Below are 21,389 nucleotides of genomic sequence, written 5' to 3'. Positions count from 1 at the left end.
TCCCAAACGTCTCAGCAGGTTCTTATGTCACCACCCACCAACCTGTTTCACCAACGTCTCAGGCAGGTTCTTATGTCCACCACACCATACCTGGTTTCACCAACGTCTCAGGCAGGTTCTTATGTCCACCACACCATACCTGGTTTCACCAACGTCTCAGGCAGGTTCTTATGTCCACCACACCATACCTGGTTTCACCAACGTCTCAGGCAGGTTCTTATGTCCACCACACCATACCTGGTTTCACCAACGTCTCAGGCAGTTCTTATGTCCACCACACCATACCTGGTTTCACCATGTCTCAGGCAGGTTCTTATGTCCACCACACCAACCTGGTTTCACCAACTCTCAGCAGGTTCTTATGTCACCACACCATACCTGGTTTCACCAACTCTCAGGCAGGGTTCTTATGTCCACCACACCATACCTGGTTTCACCAAGTCTCAGGCAGGTTCTTATGTCCACCACACCATACCTGGTTACCAACGTCTCAGGCAGGTTCTTATGTCACCACACCATACCTGGTTTCACCAACGTCTCAGGCAGGTTCTTATGTCCACCACACCATACCTGGTTTCACCAACGTCTCAGGCAGGTTCTTATCCACCACCAACCTGGTTTCACCAACGTCTCAGGCAGGTTCTTATGTCCACCACACCATACCTGGTTTCACCAACGTCTCAGGCAGTTCTTTAGTCCACCACACCATACCTGTTTCACCAACGTCTCAGGCAGGTTCTTATGTCCACCACACCATACCTGGTTCACCAACGTCTCAGGCAGGTTCTTATGTCCACCACACCATACCTGGGTTCACCAACGTCTCAGGCAGGTTCTTATGTCCACCACACCATACCTGGTTTCACCAACGTCTCAGGCAGGTTCTTATGTCCACCACACCATACCTGGTTTCACCAACGTCTCAGGCAGGTTCTTATGTCCACCACACCATACCTGGTTTCACCAAGTCTCAGGCAGGTTCTTATGTCCACCACACCATACCTGGTTTCACCAACGTCTCAGGCAGGCTTATGTCCACACACCATACCTGGTTTCACCAACGTCTCAGGCAGGTCTTATTGTCCAACCCACACCATACCTGGTTTCACCAACGTCTGACGTCTCAGGCAGGTTCTTATGTCCACCACACCATACCTGGTTTCACCAACGTCTCAGGCAGGTTCTTATGTCCACCACACCATACCTGGTATCAGCAGCTGAGTTGGAACTATTTGATGAGACACTATTTCATGATCCACAGAATATATTCCTTTGAAGTTGTACAGTGAATATAATATGAAGTGCCACCTTCAGCTGTAGTAAATATGTAGGTCATCTGAGCAGAACGGAAAACACTCTGCGTGATGGTTGACCTGATCATAACTCTCAACATTAGTTCCATATAATTCTTAAATCACAATAACTTGTTCAATATAAATAATACTCATTCACTAAAGACAATAAGGGGAACAGGATTTACCATTTTCTCCATAAGCTCTACGCTCCATCACGACACACTTCAACTTAGAATATACTATTATGTATTTTACAATACAATCTGTGGTCTTACAAAGATTCAAGTTTAAGTGCTACCGCAGAAAAACAGCATAACCTTCAGCACCAAATCTCAATGATCTTTATCTGAATGTTTTCCTTTCTCCATTGTTGCATCTGAAAGGCGACAACCATTGAGTTTAAAAGCATAACGGGGGGGGGGGGCATGGACAAAGAGACAAAAGAAAACAAGCTACAAAAACAGCACAATGAAGAAGGAGAGGGTTGGGATTATTATTGGAATCAAAGCAGTGATGGGAGAAGGAGGTTTAGATCATTAAAGTGTTTCTCTGTGTTTCATTAGTGCGGCCAAATAATGTCTTTGTGTTAATCCAAAAAGAGACCATTTAGATGTGGAGGCCCAGCAATACAGCAGGGCCTTTGGAGAGCAGGACGTTATACAAACTTTGTTTGCATCCCAAATGGAGCCCAATTCCCTTTATAGTACACTACTTTTAACCAGGCCTCATGGGGCTCTGGTCTAAAGTAGTGCACTATGTAGGGAATAGGGTGCCACTTGGAATGCAGGCCTCCTCCTCGCTTGGCCTCGGAGCCTCTCCGTCTCTCCAACCCGACAGAGAGAAACAGTGGCCCTGGGCTCTCAAGGGCCCTTCACATTTCAAAAGCACTACACCCCCAGCGCAGCCACCTTTTGTGTGGAAGAGCAGGAAAACATAAGAGGAATTTGAACAGGAAGCAGCCTGTAAAGCCATAATGGTGCTACAGCTGGCCTAAACGTAGGACAGGAGGAAGAAAAAATCTTAATGAATTTAGCATCCTTCCAACAGGACACTTCAACCTGCCGCTCTCTCTTTCCAAATCTTTTTCTTCTCTCTGTCTCTCTCCCCCCTCTCCCTCTCTCAATCGTTCTCTCTCTCTCTGTGTCTGCGTGCACCACATTAACCCCCTCACCCCTGACAAACCAAAGAGGAACAGGTGTAGTTGACTTTGGTGGAGCTACCGTGGCTGTTAACTGGACCACTACACCCGCCCCCTCACATATCCCCCCTCCGTTATTCAATCCAAGGATCTAAGAGGCCAAACTCTTCAGAGGCCAGTCAGTGAGGAGAGGACAGGGATGAATGGAAAGTGGTGAAAACCATGCATGGGCAGAAGACGATATCCTCAACACATCCTGGATATCTGCTTGTCTGAGGGGGAGAGAGAGGAGAGTGTCTGGCAGAGAGATAGCTAGCCTAGCGAGGGAGCGAGATGGGGCCATGATTTGATTAATGACTGGGGCGTGATGTGCCTGAGCACTGATACATGACAGCCCCATGGAAAGAAGATCCATCAATGCAAATCCACCCGGGCCAGTCCAGCCAAGGCTCCCACCAGAGGTCAGCATGTCACCTGACCCGGCCTGCTCTCTCTATCACTCCCTCACTAAATCTCCCTTCAGAGTTTACTTAGCTCCCTCTATATCTACGTCTTTCCCTCCATGCTTTTCTACATCCCTCCCTCTCTCTACCTCTATCCTTCCATCCTCCTCTACATCCCTCTCTCCCTCCCGTTCCGAACCAATTTGCATCCTCATCTAAACAGCGTCTCTCCGTCTCTCGGTKTCCCTCTCGGCCCTGTCACAGATATCTCGCTTTTGCTGCCCGATTTGCATCCGATGCACACAAGAAATGAGCTTGGCCGTTTCCGAGAAGAAAAAAAAGTGTCTAGACTTTGCAGCTGTTGACAAATATTTTCATGTTGAATTTGAATTGTTTGCACGCGGACTTGACTGTGAAAAAGCAAGTAGAGCAAAGAGGAGCACTCAGAGAGAGAGAGAGACAGATGGAGAGAAAGCAGTGGATGCTCAGCTAGGGAATACTTTGATCTACACAGAGTGTATAAACATTAGTAACACCTGACAGGTTAAATAAAGATTGTTAAGGCTTGAGACAATTAAAACATGGATTGTGAATTGGAAAGACAAAAGATTTAAGTGTCTTTGAACAGGGTATGGTAGTAGGTGCCAGGTGCACCAGTTTGAGTGTGTCAAGAACTGCAACGCTGATGGGTTTTTCAAGCTCATCAGTTTCCTGTGTGTATCAAGAATGGTGCACCACCCAAAAGGACATCTAGCCAACTTGACACAACTGTGGGAAGCATTGGAGTCAACATGGGCCAGCATCCCTGTGGAACATTTTCGACACCTTGTTAGAATCTGTGCCCCGAAAAATTGAGGCTGTTCAGAGGGCAAAAGGGGGTGCAACTAAATTTTTGGAAGGTGTTCCTAATGTTTTGTACACCTAGTGTATACCGTTTTATCCATTCATGCCTTCCTTGCTTGTCCAAGTTTCCCAGGCATGTTATAATAAAGAGGGAAGTTGGGAGGGAGTGAGGGAGGGGTGGGGGCACAGGAGGTAGGGATTAAAGTGAAGGAGAGAAAGGGGGGGGGTGATGAGGAGAGAGGAACAATAGCTACTCTGCAGAGCTGAAGTTTTGTTGTCACGTCAAACCAGCCCTGCGATGGCAATTCCCCAAACTATCATTATTAAAATACTAACTCCCAGGGAAGGAAGGAAGGACAGAAGAAAGAGAGAGAGAAAGAAAGGAGGAGTAGAAAGACAAAAAGGGGATCCCAGATGACAAAGTGAAAACAAATTAGAAGAACCCTTATAAAASACAGATGCTGCAAAGAAAATAAACTTCACAAGATTTACTGTTTTCCCAAAGTATCATAAAAATACATTTGTGGAAAAGCCATCAGAGTGAGTCGCAGGTAAAGACGGAGCACCGGAGCAGGGCCAAGGCTTCTCCCGTCACCATCCTCCTCGGTTTCCTCGCTTTTACAGTCTCTACCTGCCTGCTATGTTAAGGCTGCTATATAGGCGAGGGGAGCTCAAGCCAACCGGTGTGAAAATGGCCTTTCCACAAACCATCCATGATGGAAGTTTGTTTTGGGAGACGTAATTTGGGACACTCATGGGACCGTTAATAAAAAAATATACAGTGCATTCGGAAAGTATTCAGACCCCTTCACTTTTTCCACATTTTGTTATGTTTGAGCCTTATCCTAAAATGGATTACATACATTTTTTCCCTCATTAATCTACACACAATACTGCATAATGACAAAGCAAAAACAGGGTTATAGACATTTTTGAAAATGTATAACAAATAAAAAAACAAATATCACACAAGTATTCAGACCCTTTAYTCAGTAGTTTGTTGAAGCACCTTTGGCAGCGATTACAGCCCCCAGCCTCTTCTTGGGTATGACGCTACAAGCTTGGCACACCTKTATTTGGGGAATTTCTCCCATTCTTCTCTGCAGATCCTCTCAAGCTCTGKCARGTTGKMTGGGGAGCGTCKCTGCACAGCYATTTTCAGGTCTCTSCAGAGATGTTCGATYGGGTTCAAGTCCGGGCTCTGGCTGGGCCACTCAAGGACATTCAGAGACTTGTCCCGAAGCCACTCMTGTGTTGTCTTGGCTGTGCCCATAAGGTCATTGTTCTGTTGGAAGGTGAACCTTCGCCCCAGTCTGAGGTCCTGAGCGCTCTGGAGCAGGTTTTCATCAAGGATCTCTGTACTTTGCTCCATTCATCAATCCTGACTAGTCTCCCACTCCCTGCCACTGAAAAAGATCTCCACAGCTTGATGCTGCCACCACCAGAGAACGAGAGAAAGCAATACAAGAGAGTGGTGGAGGGAGAGAAAAAGCAATACCAGAGATTGTGGTGGAGGTTGAGATGGGGAGAACAAGAGAGCCATGGTAGAGGGTCTGGATGTGAATGTCTATCTGCAGGGCTGATCAATGGGCCTGGGCCCTCCACAGCTATGTGTCTGTGATCAACGGGACCAGGCAGGCAGTAACGGGATTATGTCCATGTAGTTCAGAGGTAACCAGCCAGGAACCTCTCAAACATACATTACCAGTCAAAGTTTGGACACACCTACCATTTCAAGGTTTTTTTCTTTATTTTTTATTATACATTGTAGAAAAATTGTTAAGACAACAAAACTATGAATTAACACACATGGAATCATGTACTGTAGTAACCAAAAAAAGTGTTAAACAAATCAAATGATGACAGCATTGCACACTCTTGGCATTCTCTCAACCAGCTTCACCTGGAATGCTTTTCCAACAGTCTTGAAGGAGTTCCCACATATGCTGAGCACTTGTTGGCTGCTTTTCCTTCACTCTGCGGTCCAAACCATCTCAATTGGGTTGAGGTCGGGGATTGTTGAGGGCAGGTCATCTGATGCAGCACTCCATCACGCTCTTTCTTAGTCAAATTGCCCTTACACAGCCTGGAGGTGTGTTTGTGTCATTGTCCTGTTGAAAAACAAATGATAGTCCCACTAAGCGCAAACCAGATGGGATGGGGTAACGCTGCAGAATGCTGTGGTAGCCATGCTGGTTAAGTTTGCCTTGACTTCTAAATAAATCCCAGACAGTGTTACCAGCAAAGCACACCATCACACCTCCTCCATGCTTCACGGTGGGAACCACACATGCGGAGATCATCCGTTCACGTACTCGGCGTCTCACAAAGACACGGTGGTTGGAAGCAAAATTTGGACACATCAGATTTCCACCGGTGTAAAGTCCACTGCTCGTGTTTCTTGGCCCAAGTAAGTCTCTTCTTATTGGTGACCTTGAGTATTGGTTTCTTTGCAGCAATTTGACCATGAAGGCCTGATTCATGCCGTCTCCTCTGAACAGTTTATGTTGAGATGTGTCTGTTACTTGAACTCTGTGAAGCATTTATTTGGGCTGCAATCTGAGGTGCAGTTAACTCTAATGAACTTATCCTCTGCAGCAGAAGTAACTCTGGATCTTCCTTTCTTTTGGTGGTCCTCATGAGAGCCAGTTTCTTCATAGCGCTTGATGGTTTTTGCGACTGCACTTGAAGAAAATGTCAGTGTTCTTGAAATGTTCCGTATTGACTGACCTTCATGTCTTAAGTAATGATGGACTGTCGTTCTCTTTGCTTATTTGAGCTGTTCTGCCATAATAGGACTTGGTCTTTTCCCAAATAGGGTATCTTCTGTATACCCCCTACCTTGTCACAACACAACTAATTGGCTCAAATGCATTAAGGAAAGAAATTCCACAAAATAATTTTTTAATCTTTAATTGATATGCATTCCAGTTGACTATCTCATGAAGGTGGTTGAGAGAATGCCAGGAGTGTGCAAAGCTGTCAGGAAAATGGTGCTATTTCGAAGATTCTCAAAAATAAAATATATTCTGATTTGTTTAACACATTTTTTGGCTACTACATAATTCCATATTTGTTATTTCATAGTTTTGATGTCTTCACTATTATTCTGCAATGTAGAAAATAGTAAAAATAAAGAAAAACCCTGGAATGAGTCGGTGTCCAAACTTTTGACTGGTACAGTACATACAGCTCAGAACTCACTTAACTACCAACGGCATCCTGCAGTACTGCTGACAGGGGAACTGAAAAAGCTAGCACTTAATGGTGTGTGCGTGTCGGTGTGTGTGTGTGATTGTAAACAGAGCGGTGATACACCCCCCAGGACGCCCCTCAGATGGAGTGAAGAACTCTCCCCGGAAAGGAACGGAACAGGGCCGGTGAGCCTGGCAGACACTCCCACATGACCCCTTAGCCAGCAGGGGAGGAAACAGTCTGGACCAGGCACACACAGAGAGAGACAGTGGTAGAGAAAGAGGGACAGACAGAGAGCGAGAGAGAGAGCATGAGAGCCACAATAGGCAGTATATACCGTCAACAATCTTCATATGGTGATATTTGGGAGTAAATGTCCTGGTTGTTCAGGTGACTTTACATTTCTAATGTAAAAAAAACGAACTATTCCCTTCCTAATCAGCCCACAATGTCTTACACACGGCTGGCAAGAACATGCCTCCTTTAATCAAAGTTACCACGGTTCAACCACATGTTTTACAGCTAGCTAATTAATCAACATCTTTAGAGGCCCACAGTTCTCTGTTCAGCTTCCAAACACAGCCCAAAGTAAAGACTGCTATTTTTGTAACTACTTTTAAATGTATTCGATAACTCATTCCRGTCTTTAAAATATCCTCGATTGAAATGGAGCATGGTAACTTTATCATTATCATCCAATAACAATGGTGGTTACATTTAAATAACTGGTAGCAACCTCAAGAACACTTTCATCTAGATTTAGCTGGCACAATTCAGCAGTATCTAAATCAAGAGAATGTTCCTTTCAAAATCCCTAACAGASAATGCAGTTGAGCACATTTTAAAATTGTCCATCTTCTTCCAAACACAAAATCAGTTATATTCCCTCTTAAAATAAAATGTAATTGCATACGCACAATAAAATAAAATAAATACGCCAATAGTCAACAAATCTCTTGGGTTTTATTTTGACAACATAGGCAACATAGGTAACACAACCAGTTATATCCTTCTCATAACACAAAGACACCCCATATAATGACAGAACTTCATTTGTAAAGYACTTTTCATTCAAGCTCGAAATACATAAGGGTGATAAAATTGTTGTGGCCTTAGTGGCCTGTGTTCATGTGGAAGTGGCGGTACCGTAGCAAGGCTGCTTGGCTCTCTGTTGGCTCTCTGTTGGCTCTCTGTTGGCTCTCTGTTGGCTCTCTGTTGGCTCTCTGACAGGCCAGTGACTCAGGTCATGAGAAGTGTCACCTTTTAATTTCCTCACCATGGGGAAAAGAAAAAACAGAATGCGGCACGTCTCAGCCGATCCCTGAACCTACACTGCCCTATACAGAGACATCAGATGGGTTTACCAGAGGAGGAAAACACACAAAAGCTTGTCTGATTGAGTGAGTTAAAGACAGTAGGCTACAGTACCACAACATCGAGGTTCAACAAACACTTAGCTAATGCAACTCACTCAGGCTACAACAGGGAGAGTGAGAAACACACAGGGGGAGTGAGAAACACACAGGGGGAGTGAGAAACACACAGGGAGAGTGAGAAACACACAGGGAGAGTGAGAAACACACAGGGGGAGTGAGAAACACACAGGGAGAGTGAGAAACACACAGGGAGAGTGAGAAACACACAGGGGATGAGTAACTATAATGGAGGCCTGTCTTTTTCTATGAAGTAACCCAGAGTAACGAGACAAGGTTACAATTTGTAAAAGTAAAAGCTGTTCTATTGAGAAACACATAGTGGCCTATGTGTGTGGCACTACGGGTTGAAGCCACAGTATTTCTCTCAACCCATGTAGAAGTATGAAACAGTCAATTTACTTTATTACAACATTATCAGCAAAATCCCAAGGATAAGGGTTTTAGTGGTTGGAGATTAAGCTATAGATCAATCTGGCGCAGCGGTCTAAGGCACCGCAGTGCTAGAGGAGTCACTACAGACGCGGGTTCAATCCCGGGCTGTATCACAACCGGCCGTTATTGGAAGTCCCATAGGGCGATTGGCCCAGCGTCGTCCGGGTTTGGCCAGGGTAGGTCGTCATTGTAAATAAGAATTTGTTCTTAACTAGTTTTTTTGATTTTTTATGAATACCCACAACCAACCGCTGCAACAGTTACAWATTCCTTCACCTTGTGTATTTTTGGTTCGCAGCCAACTAGAAAATACAGAGCACACATTTTTTGAGTAAACGGCTTGTTCAATTGCTGTGTGGTTTTACTCTGAGATCTCCGTTATTGACTCAAGCCGAGGTAGGTAGCCGGCTGGGCCTCGAACCGCGAGGAGGAAAAACACACAACTACAGTAAAGCGCTGGCCTGGCTGCCACACACACTTATCTTGATACTACTACCTATGTAATGCTACAAGCTTATACTTCACACTTTATTCATTTATATTTTCTAAACTGTTACCATTTATTTACATTGAGGATTTGAACTTGCACATCCTCAGGTGTAGGTAAATKTAAATGATGTGGTCTTTTTGGATTTGTCATTTTCAGAGGAAATGGTTACTCTCCAAATGTGACATTTCTTAAGCCAATAAACACAAGGTTGTTAACTTGAGAAACAAAAACATATTACACATATTTTCAAAGCTCCCTATTTTAATTTCATTAACATCCCTTTCGGTCTCAGTGAGACAGCAGAATCATAAAACACCACCTACTGTGAATGTATTCAGATACATTAGGGGTCTAGGGGCAACATGTACATTGATAGCAACAAAACATAAATCCTCCTTTAGGGTCTCTTCAGTTCCACACAGTGTATAACATCAAACAAAATCTGACTAAAGCAAAATAATATATTCATTACTGATTCTTCTCTTTAAAACAACACTACAATAAATCAAGACAAATTCACACCGGTAAAAATATAAAATGAAAATGAAACCCAAAACACAATTACTAAACTACCCTACATACTGTGTCTTTAAAGTGGAACTCACGAGGGGAATGTTTTYCAGTGGAAAGGAAGTGACCATTCATAAAAAGGAAGGAAGGAGGAATTACAGAGCCGTCCCAGGCCTTTCTGTTGGGCTAGATTCCTATCAAGSCAAAACTATGAGCCAGTCAAGCTTTACACGTCTTTTCATCGCTTTCYCAGTGGAGTGGAATAAGGCCTGACTGGCATTTTAGAGCCAGGCCAGCTCYCTGCCAAGAGGAACTCTGAGAACACAGCGCCACAAAGAGGATAGCACCGGTACTACACGCTGAGAGACAGAGACACCATGCAGATACACTGCAAGTCTGAAGTTTTTCTATATTTTTTTTTACATTACATGATACAATAAGTTAAAAAGGAAGASTTTTCAGTTATGATTATGAATCGGTAAGATATCTAATCACATTTTATTTGTCACGTGTCGTAGACAACATGTGTCAAACTAACAGGGAAATGCTTACTTATGGGTCCTTTTCCAACAATGCAGAGTTAAAGATAAGATAAAAAATATAAAAAGTGAAAAGGAATAAATACAGTGAATAAATACATTTAAAAAACATGGCTATAATGTATATAGGGAGTAGAAAATAACATGGCTATATACAGGGAGAACCAGTACCGAGTCGATGTGCAGGGGATAGAAGGTAATTGATGTCACTATGTACTGTACATATTTGTAGTAAAGTGACTACAACAGGATAGATTGACAACAGGATAGATAGACAGTACAGCAGTCTGTGTGTGTGGCTTCAGATCTATGTTGTGCATGTTACGTGTGTGTGTGCGTGTCCAGTGTGTGTGCGTGTCCAGTTGTGTTGTGCGTGTCCAGTGTGTTGCGCGTGTCCGTGTGTGTGCCGTGTCCAGTGTGGGTGCGCGTGCCAGTGTGTGTGCGCGTGTCCAGTGTGTGTGCGCGTGTCCAGTGTGTGTGCGCGTGTCAGTGTTGTGCGCTGTGTCAGTGTGTGCGTGTCCAGTGTGTGCGTGTCCAGTGTGTGCTCGCATAGTCAGTGCAAGAGTCAATACATATAGTCCGGGTAGCCAATTGATTAGCTATTTCAAATCAAAATGTTATTGGTCACATACACATATTTAGCAGATGTTATTGCAGGTGTAGAGAAATGCTTGTGTTCCTAGCTCCACCAGTGCAGTAATACCTAACAATACACAAATCTAAAAGGAAAATAATGGAATTAAGAAATATAAATATTAGGACGAACAATGTTGGAGTGGCATTGACTAAATACWGTAGAATAGAATACAGTATATACATATGAGATGAGTAAAGCAGTATGTAAACGTTATTAAAGTGACTAGTGTTACATTATTAAAGTGGCCAGTGATTCTATATCTTTGTATATAGGGCAGCAGCCTCTAAGGTGAAGGGTTGAGTAGCCGGGTGGTAGCCGGCTAGTGATGGCTAGCGGTCTTGTTTAGAAGTATTATGGCTTGGGGGTAGAAGCTGTTCAGGGTCCTGTTCATTTCAGACTTGGTAATGCTTGCCGTGCGGTAGCAGAGATAACAGTCTGTGGCTTGGGTGGCTGGAGCCTCTGTAGTGTCTTGCGGTTGGATGCCAAGCAGTTGCCAAACCAAGCCGTGATGCAGCCAGTCAAGATGCTCTCGATGGTGCAGCTGTAGAACTTTGAGGATCTGAGGGCCCATGCCCTTAGTGATGTGGACACCAAGGAACTTGACGCTCTCAACCTGCTCCACTACAGCCCTGTCGATGTGAATGGGGAGTGTTTAGCCCTCTGTTTTCTGTAGTCCCCGATCAGCTCCTTTGTCTTACTGACGTTGAGGAAGAGGTTGTTGTCCTGGCACCACACGGCCAGGTCTCTGACCTCCTCTCCACAGGTTGTCTCAACGTCTTCGGTGACCCGGCCTACCACCGTTGTGTCATCTGCAAACCTAATGATGGCGTTGGAGTCGTGGGCGGCCACGCAGTTGTGGGTGAACAGGACGTACAGCAGGGGAAGAAGAACGCATCCCTGAGGGGTACCTGTGTTTAGGGTCAGCGTGGCGGAATTATTTTTATTTTACCTTTATTTAACTAGGCAAGTCACTTAAGAACAAATTCTTATTTTCAATGACGGCCTAGGAACAGTGGGTTAACTGCCATGTTCAGGGGYAGAACGACAGATTTGTATCTTGTTGGATGTGTTGCTGCCTACACTTACCACCTTGGGGCGGCCAGTCAGGGACTCCAGGATAAAGTTGGTGTTCARCCCCAGGGACCTTAGCTTAGGGATGAGCTTTGAKGGCACTATGGTGTTGAACGCTGAGCTGTAGTCAATGAACAGCATTCTCACGTAGGTGTTCATTTTATCCAAGTGGGAAAGAGCAGTGTGTAGTGCAATGGAAATTGCGTAATCTGTGGATCTGTTGGTGCGGTATGCGAATTGGTGTGGCTCCAGGGTGTCTGGGATGATGGTGTTGATGTGACCAGCATTTCAATGCATTTCATGGCTACAGATGCGAGTGCTTCGAGGCAATACTCATGTAGGCAGGTTACCTTGGCATTCAGGGTTACAGGCACTATGGTGGTCTGCTTGAAACATGTATGTATTACAGATTGGGTGAGGGAGAGTTTGAAAATGTCAGTGAAGACTACACTGCCTTTGCTTCCAGTAATGGACAGACTAATCTTTCAATAGGAACAAGAGAGATCAAATCAAATTTTATTGGTCACATACACATGGTTAGCAGATGTTATTTTGAGTGCAGCGAAATGCTTATGCTTCTAGATCCGACAGTGCAGCAGTATCTAACAGGTAATATTGAACAAKTCCACAACAAAACCTAATACACACAATCTAGTAAAGGGATGGGATAAGAATATATAGGTATAAAAAATATGGGTGAGCWGTGACARAGCGGCTAAGAYGCAATAGATAGTAAATAACAGATAGTGAAGGATACCGTATACACGTATGAGATGAGKAATGCGAGATATGTAAACATTCTTAAAGTGGCATTATTAAAGTGGCCAATGATATCAAGTCTGTAGGTAGGCAGCCACCACTCTGTGCTAGTTTAACAATCTGATGGCTTTGAGATAAAAGCTGTTTTTCAATCTCTGTCCCAGCTTTGATGCACCTGTACTGACCTCGCCTTCTGGATGAAAGCAGAGTGAACAGGCAGTGGCTTGGGTGGTTGCTGTCCTTGATCTTTTGTGCCTTCCTGTGACATCGGGTGGTGTAGATGTCCTGGAGGGCAGGTAGTTTGCCCCCGGTGATGCGTTGTGAAGACCACACCACCCTCTGGAGAGCCTTGCGGTTGTGGGCAGTGCAGTTGCCGTACCAGGCAGTGATACAGCCCGACAGGATGCTCTCAATTGTTCACCTGTAAAAGTTAGTGAGGGTTTTCAGTGACAAGCCACATTTTTTCAGCCTCCTGAGGTTGAAGYGGCGCTGTTACACCTTGTTCACCACACTGTCTGTGTGTGTGGACCATTTCAGTTTGTCTGTGATATGTACACCGAGGAACTTAAAACTTTCCACCTACCCCACTGCTGTCCAGTCGATGTGGATGCTCCCTTTGCCGTTTCCTGAAGTCCACGATCATCTCTTTTGTTCTGCTGGCATTGAGCAGGAGAATGCTGAGAACGCACCCTTGTGGGGCCCCAGTGTTGAGGCTCAGCGGAGTAGAGATGTTGTTTCCTACCTTCTCCACGTGGGGACAGCCCGTCAGGAAGTCCAGGACCCAGTTGCACAGGGCGGGGTCGAGACCCAGGGTCTCAAGCTTAATGATGAGTTTGGAGGGTACTATGGTGTTGAACGCTGAGCTGTAGTCAATGAACAGCATTCTTACATAAGTATTCCTCTTGTCCAGATGGGATAGGGCAGTGTGCAGTGTGATTGCGATAGCGTCGTCTGTGGACCTATTGGGGCGGAAAGCAAATTGAAGAGGGTCTAGGGTGACAGGTAGGGTGGAGGTTATATGATCCTTGACTAGTCTCTCAAAGCACTTCATGATGACAGAAGTGGTGGCTATGAGGCGAGTCATTTAGTTCAGTTACCTTAGCTTTCTTGGGAACAGGAACAATGGTGGCCATCTTAAAGCATGTGGGGACAGCAGACCCGAATAGGGATTGGTTGAATATGTCCATAAACACACCAGCCAGATGGTCTGCGCACGCTCCGAGGACGCGGCTAGGGATGCCGTCTAGGCCGGCAGCCTTGCGAGGATTAACATGTTTGAATGTTTCTCACGTCAGCCACAGAGAAGGAGAGCCCACAGTTTTTGGTAGCGGGCCGTGTCGGTGGCACTGTATTGTCCTCAAAGCGTGCAAAGAAGTTATTTAATTTGTTTGGAAGCAAGACGTCGATGTCCGAGACGGGGCTGGTTTTCTTTTTCTAATCCGTAATTGTCTGTAGACCCTGCCACATACGTCTCATGTTTGAGCCGCTGAATTGTGACTGCACTTTGTCTCTATACTGATACTTTGCTTGTTTGATTGTCTTACAGAGGGAATAACTACACTGTTTGTATTCGGCCATATTTCCAGTCGCCTTGCCATGATTAATCGCTCGTGTACAGCAATCGATAAACTTCTAGAATTTAGGTATCCATGTTCGCAAATTAGCTTTCTTAAAATCCCCAGCTACAATAAATGCAGCCTCAGGATATATGGTTCCAGCTTGCATAAAGTCCAGTGAAGTTCCTTGTTGGCCGTCTTGGTATCTGCTTGCGGGCGGATATACACAGCTGTGACGATAACCGAGGATAGTTCTCGTGAGATAAWACGGTCGGCATTTGATTGTGAGGAATTCTAGGTCAGGTGAACAAGAGGACTTGAGTTCCTGTATGTTGTTACAATTACACCATGAGTCGTTAATCATGTAACATACACCCCCCTGCCCTTCTTAACGGAGAGAMGTTTATTCCTGTCGGCGCAATGCACTGAAAATCCTGTTGGCTGTATGGACTCYGACAACTCTTGAACGTGCMGTCCTTGGCCAGCTCTCCTGCTATCTCTCTCAGAATGACCTTCTTGATCCAAATCAGTCAGGTTTCAAGACTAGTCATTCAACTGAGACTGCTCTTCTCTGTGTCACGGAGGCGCTCCGCACTGCTAAAGCTAACTCTCTCTACTCTGCTCTCATCCTTCTAGACCTATCGGCTGCCTTTGATACTGTGAACCATCAGATCCTCCTCTCCACCCTCTCCGAGTTGGGCATCTCCGCGCGGCCCACGCTTGGATTGCGTCCTACCTGACAGGTCGGCTCCTACCAGGTGGCGTGGCGAGAATCTGTCTCCGCACCACGTGCTCTCACCACTGGTGTCCCCAGGGCTCTGTTCTAGGCCCTCTCCTATTCTCGCTATAACACCAAGTCACTTGGCTCTGTCAAATCCTCACATGGTCTCTCCTATCATTGCTATGCAGACGACACACAATTAATCTTCTCCTTTCCCCCTTCTGATAACCAGGTGGCGAATCGCATCTCTGCATGTCTGGCAGACATATCAGTGTGGATGACGGATCACCACCAAGCTGAACCTCGGCAAGACGGAGCTGCTCTTCCTCCGGGGAAGGACTGCCCGTTCCATGATCTCGCCATCACGGTTGACAACTCCATTGTGTCCTCCTCCCAGAGTGCTAAGAACCTTGGCGTGATCCTGGACAAACCCTGTCGTTCTCAACTAACATCAAGGCGGTGACCCGTTCCTGTAGTTCATGCCTACAACATTCGCAGAGTACGACCCTGCTCACACAGGAAGCGGCGCAGGTCCTAATCCAGGCACTTGTCATCTCCCGTCTGGATTACTGCAACTCGCTGTTGGCTGGGCTCCCTGCCTGTGCAATTAAACCCCTACAACTCATCCAGAACGCCGCAGCCCGTCTGGTGTTCAACCTTCCCAAGTTCTCTCACGTCACCCCACTCCTCCGCTCTCTCCACTGGCTTCCAGTTGAAGCTCGCATCCGCTACAAGACCATGGTGCTTGCCTACGGAGCTGTGAGGGGAACGGCACCTCCGTACCTTCAGGCTCTGATCAGGCCCTACACCCAACAAGGGCACTGCGTTCATCCACCTCTGGCCTGCTCGCTCCCTACCTCTGAGGAAGTACAGTTCCCGCTCAGCCCAGTCAAAACTGTTCGTGCTCTGGCACCCCAATGGTGGAACAAACTCCCTTACGACGCCAGGTCAGCGGAGTCAATCACCACCTTCCGGAACACCTGAAACCCCACCTCTTTAAGGAATACCTAGGATAGGATAAAGTAATCCTTCTAACCCCCCCCCCCCCTTAAAAGAGTTAGATGCACTATTGTAAAGTGGTTGTTCCACTGGATATCAGAAGGTGAATGCAAATTGTAAAGTCGCTCTGGATAAGAGCGTCTGCTAAATGATTAAATGTAAATGTAACATGTCCCCAGTTACTCTGTTTCACGGAAACATGGCTATGTTACAATCCTGGATATCTCTTTGGAAAGCAACTCTTGACTTGATTTCATCTACTTTGTTAACTAGGGACTGGACATTAGCTAGTAACATACTCGGAAGCGTTGGTTGGTGTGAGCGCATCCGAAGCCTCACTAGAAGTCCGCTCCGGGCACCCTCTCCTCCGGCAGCKTTGTTTTGGGTCGGCCTCTGGAATCAGTTYAAATGCCCTGGGAGGTGCAGACAAAGGATCCGCTTTGGGTAAGTCGTATTCCTGGTTGTAGTGCTGTTTGTGCTGATAAGTTGACATCTCTCTGATATCCAATAGTTATTCCCGGTTGTATGAAATAACACAAGGTTTTCTGGGCTAACAATGTAAGAAATAATACATTAAAAAAAATATATATACTGCACAGTTTCCTAAGGACTAGAAGCAAAGCTGCCATCTCTATCGGCACCATCTTGTAGGGATTATTCAGATGGTGGAATGTGCAGATAGTAGAAGCAACTGTATGACCTCCCACACTTATGGTGCAAACCACATCTTCCTTCATCTATCACTTTACAACGTTTAAAATGTCACTATGCTGAGGTGACTGATATTCATTTCCAGTATGTGTGCCTGCCTTCCTGTGTGTGTATTAGAGGTCATATAGGCCACTGGGGAGCACACAGCATCAAACTTCATGTTTTACGAACGGTGAAGAAAATCAGTGTGTCCTGCACTTCAAAGTGAGCGTTTAAAAATCTCTAATTTTAGAAACTCTCGGACAAGCCCTGGGTCAGAGGGTCAAGTCGTAAACGTGTCACGCCTCGCTAGCGTGACGTTAGTTAGTTACCAACCCCTCCGAGGTAATGCCTGTATCCAAAACGGCACCCTTTTCCCTTTATAGTGGACTACTTCTGACCAGGGCCCATAGGGCTAGGGATCTGGTCAAAAGTAATGCACTATAAAGGGAAAATGGTGCCATTTGGGACACACAGCAAATGCCATCATCGTACGAGCGGCGTCCGTTACACGCTGACTGTKTTTTGGCCGGAGGACGATGACTGACAGAAAAGGGTGTTGTGAAGGATTAAAGAACCCTGAAAATCCAAACAAGCTCTGTGTTGGCTTGTAATAGCACAGAGGAAGTAACCCTTTTCAACAGTGAATTAACAGTTTCCCCTTGAACTTTGTTTTGCCCTGCGCTGCGGCCTCTGAATGTGGGACAGAAACCACATGACTAGTTGACTGTGGATCCACAATGAACCACCAAGCCATCTATACAGGCCACCAGGAGAAATCAGCATCCCCACTAACAGACGAACAGTCAAGTGTTGATGTTTCATGACTTGGACTGTTTGACCCAAGCTGCAAACACATGGGCGCATGCACAAACACACACACACACAGATGTGAGTGGACACACACACACGGACGTGAGGGGACACACACACACGGACGTGAGGGGACACACACACACGGACGTGAGGGGACACACACACACTCAATGAACCATGGGAGTGGACACACACTTCACTAACCTCTATTATCTATTTTCTTTTTGCATTTTGCTCCTGTTGAACGGAATAGTAGTGGATTCAGTACAGCAGAACTTCTCCTTCAACCACAGGAGTGTTTGGACTGAAATGTGTCTGACATTGACAGAAGCACAGCAGAACTTCTCCTTCAACCACAGGAGTGTTTGGACTGAAATGTGTCTGACATTGACAGAAGCACAGCAGAGCGAGGCCACTCTTGTCGACAGTCAGACACTGACCCCAAATCAGCCAGACTCAATGACCACAGACAACTAGTCTACTAAAACCCTACACGCCAGTTTAAAACAAACACATTGGTTTACATGAAACATCTACTCCAAAAATCAAATATGTACAGTATCGTTGATGTCTAAGCATTTGAGCAACAGAGCACTCTTGCAGGTTCAGGTTGTGTGAGCTACTTTAGAAACTATGTCTACAGCTAAGCTATATGACTGATGTGCGAATAGAAGTCTAAAACGATTGTCAAACAGTCCTTCACATTGTTACATGGACATTATTAGGGACAATAAAATTAGGGACATTAGGGACAATAAAATAAGAATTTGTTCTTAACTGTCTTGCMTAGTTAAATAAAGGTTAAATAAAAATAAAATAAATAAAACAATGGGTCCACTGAATTAGAGCTCTGCTCCCTGACCCGAGACAAACATTATACATGGGGTTAGGGCCGGGTTGGGCCTGCTTTTCATCAATAACTAAGGCACGGGCAGGGCTCAGGTATCACAAAATTGATCAGTAACATTTTGAAGCTCAGCCATTTGCTCGTGCTCTGCTGAGCAGTACAGTCATATCTGACTAGGATCATAACATGGTGTCAGAAATACTTCAACCTCGTCAAATTTACAGAAAATAATTATGTTCCTTGAGTTTTGGGTTTCGGGCAGGGCCAGGCCTTAAATTCAGAAGAAGCAAATTGGGCCTGAACGTTGCGGGCATGAGTAGGGCTCGGGCTTAAAATTCATGCCCACGCAGGGTGTCATGTAAAAACTTTCCCAGCATGAAATAGTTTCTAATCGTTCTGATTGTGGCGTCATGTTGTAATATTTCTCACAGCKTGAAAACGTTCCCATGAACTCAGCCATCCACATAAAGTGATGCACGTGCAATGAATCAAGCTGGGAGAAATATTACAGCATGACCTCACAATCAGAACACAAATCAGAATGATTGGGAACTATTTCACGCTGGGAAGATGTTTTACATGCCACAGGGCTCTTAATTGAATACACTGTCTCAGTTCAATTTAATCATTAGAGACATCAGGTCATCCATTCCTCTGAGGATCCACTGGCAAAGGTCAAAGGTCAAGGGTTAAAACAGGACTTGAGAATAAATAGCAGGATTCCATATTTAAACGGAGAGAGAGAGAGAAAAAAGCCCAATTGTAGCCTTCTATTTTTAAAGTGGCCTGGCAGCTCTGAAGGATGTGTACTTTTCCTAGTTCCTTCCCCAAAATCAATGTGTTGTCACAGAGGACAATCAGAGGRCAGCTGTTGTGGCTAGTCTGACTGATTCATTACCCATGTTTCTGACGCCCAGATTCRAGACCAAGAAACAACCTGTTCACAAAACAGACAGCACACAAGCAAAGTTTTTTGGGGTCCGCGCAAACAGGATAAATCATCTAGCCTCAACACTCGGAAACAGACTAAAATGACAAGATCGGCGTTGCAAAGCAACACAACAGGATGCTGCCAAATCATTCTGAAACTCATGCAACACAAACTTCAGACTGATGGGAAAACAGTTACAGTCAAGGTCACTTATAGTCAAAATGCAAGCCAAGATCTACCACTCAGATTTTGACTTAAACATTGATGACTTAAAAAACGTAAGCCTACGCAACATTAAACAATTAAAAACAGTAATGTAGCATTTAGGTTTGTGCAGTAGGCTATAGGCCCAATACATTATATCACTGCAACTCATGTGAAACTCATGCACCAATTCATTTCGTTACTCCTATGACCAGAGAMATATTCACTTTGATACAGTCATTCATTACAGCTGCAGTGCTGGTTGTGGAGTGAGTGGAAGTAGGGAGAACACACATTTCATGGCTTATAAAAGTGTTGAACACAATATTGACAGAGCAGACGTCATGATCTCCCCCCACACACACACCATGCAGAGAAAACCCCCGGATTCCTGGCTGACTTCATCACAGCCTCCGAGGTCAATAAAAATGAACAGATACGCTATAAATATCAAAGTCCTGAAAAGCGATTGCTCAAACAGTAGTATTTTTGTCTTTCTTCACGCTGTAACATTTATATAGCCATCTGCCACCCCTTGGGGGGCAGCGCACACACACACAGGTATCAGTGAAGAGACTGATACCTAATTGTTGACAGGAGTGATGTGTGAGTCTCTTGCTTCTCTCTCCCTCCTTCACTGCTGCTACAAGAGTTAAACTCCCTCTTACTTCCTCTGTCCCTCYTCTTTCTCCTTCCATCTCCTTCTCTCCACTTTATCTCACTAGATCCTGCACGAGACAAGCTGCGGCGGCAGTACATTCCCTGGGCTTGACGTCACTCTGGCTTGAACGTCCTTCTAACATTGTTTTAAGTGATCTGCCAGTGGTCATTATTACAGARGCTGGGGGAGAGAAGCCACACAAACAGTAGTGGGAGAGGACTAAAGGACCAAAGGGTGAGGTTCTGGGGCTGACAACAGGCTAGAGAGGGGAATTCAGGGCACCACGGCTGGAGAGACWGAGAGAGAGGGGAGAGATGGATGACTGAAGCCCTGACAGTGAGAGGCAGGGAGGGAGGGCAAACTGAGAAGTTCTGCAAACAGCATCGACCCTGAACTGTGATTTTTCTCTGTGAACTTGCTGATGAGTATATGTCGACAGGTGTGTGTTTGCGTATGAGTGGGTGTGTGTGCCCACGCGGTAGTGATAGTGTGTGTGTGTGTGTGCCCACGCGGTAGTGATAGTGTGTGTGTGTGTGTGTGTGTGTGCCAGCCAGGCCAGGCGGCTCTAGGGGTGTTTGACCAACAGGACCAAGGCTGTAACAGACAGGTCATAGTCCCCAGCAGAACAAGGTCTACTCAGGTGACAGCCAGTCAGCAGTTGTTGTCACTTACTGGAACYGGAGCCGCCGCTGTCTGAAGAGCTGTGTGCTGCCACACCCACCATATCAGCTATAGCCATGTCACAACACGTTGCGTATTGTGGGGTYTTATGTACTGTGCAATAGTAAGAGCATGAGGGAGATGTTGCTCTCTGCTTGGTGCGTGTGCATCTGTGTACGAGCGAGTGTGTCCTCTATCCTTACCGTGTAGTGGGGACCCCGAGGGGCTGCTGGAGAGCCCGGGGATGGGGCTGCATCTCCCTCCTCCAGCCTGCTTGATGTTCAGTTCATTCTCTATCTCCTCAAGCCCTGCACTCTTCTGGAAGCGAGACATGCGGTTGACCACGCGGGGGGACATGTGTGTGCGGGTGCAGGGCGCGCCACCGTAGGGGTTGATGGGAAAGACGTGGGAGGTGCCACGCAGTGTGCTGATCACCACCCAGCGACTGTCCTGGCTGAAACAGATGTCCTGGACCTGGGGAAGGAGGAGAGAAGGAGTGGTGGAGGAGAGAGAGGG

General features: G+C 45.7%; 1 protein-coding gene across 1 annotated transcript in view; it reads right to left on the bottom strand.

Annotated features, from left to right (window-relative positions):
- Positions 1 to 21,389, bottom strand: part of LOC111956788 (BCAS3 microtubule associated cell migration factor-like) — a 401,535-nt gene that overhangs the window by 295,844 nt on the left and 84,302 nt on the right. The window contains 5 exon segments of the mRNA XM_070436727.1: positions 11,584 to 11,855; positions 12,045 to 12,150; positions 13,409 to 13,608; positions 13,886 to 14,044; positions 20,958 to 21,347. Of these exon segments, the coding sequence (XP_070292828.1) occupies positions 11,584 to 11,855; positions 12,045 to 12,150; positions 13,409 to 13,608; positions 13,886 to 14,044; positions 20,958 to 21,347 (1,127 nt within the window).

This window comes from Salvelinus sp. IW2-2015, linkage group LG4p (genome assembly GCF_002910315.2).
Source record: "Salvelinus sp. IW2-2015 linkage group LG4p, ASM291031v2, whole genome shotgun sequence".
Classification (NCBI taxonomy): Eukaryota; Metazoa; Chordata; class Actinopteri; order Salmoniformes; family Salmonidae; genus Salvelinus; species Salvelinus sp. IW2-2015.
The sequence above is the reverse complement of the archived record's forward strand: the minus strand, read 5'-3'. Positions and strand labels throughout refer to the sequence as shown.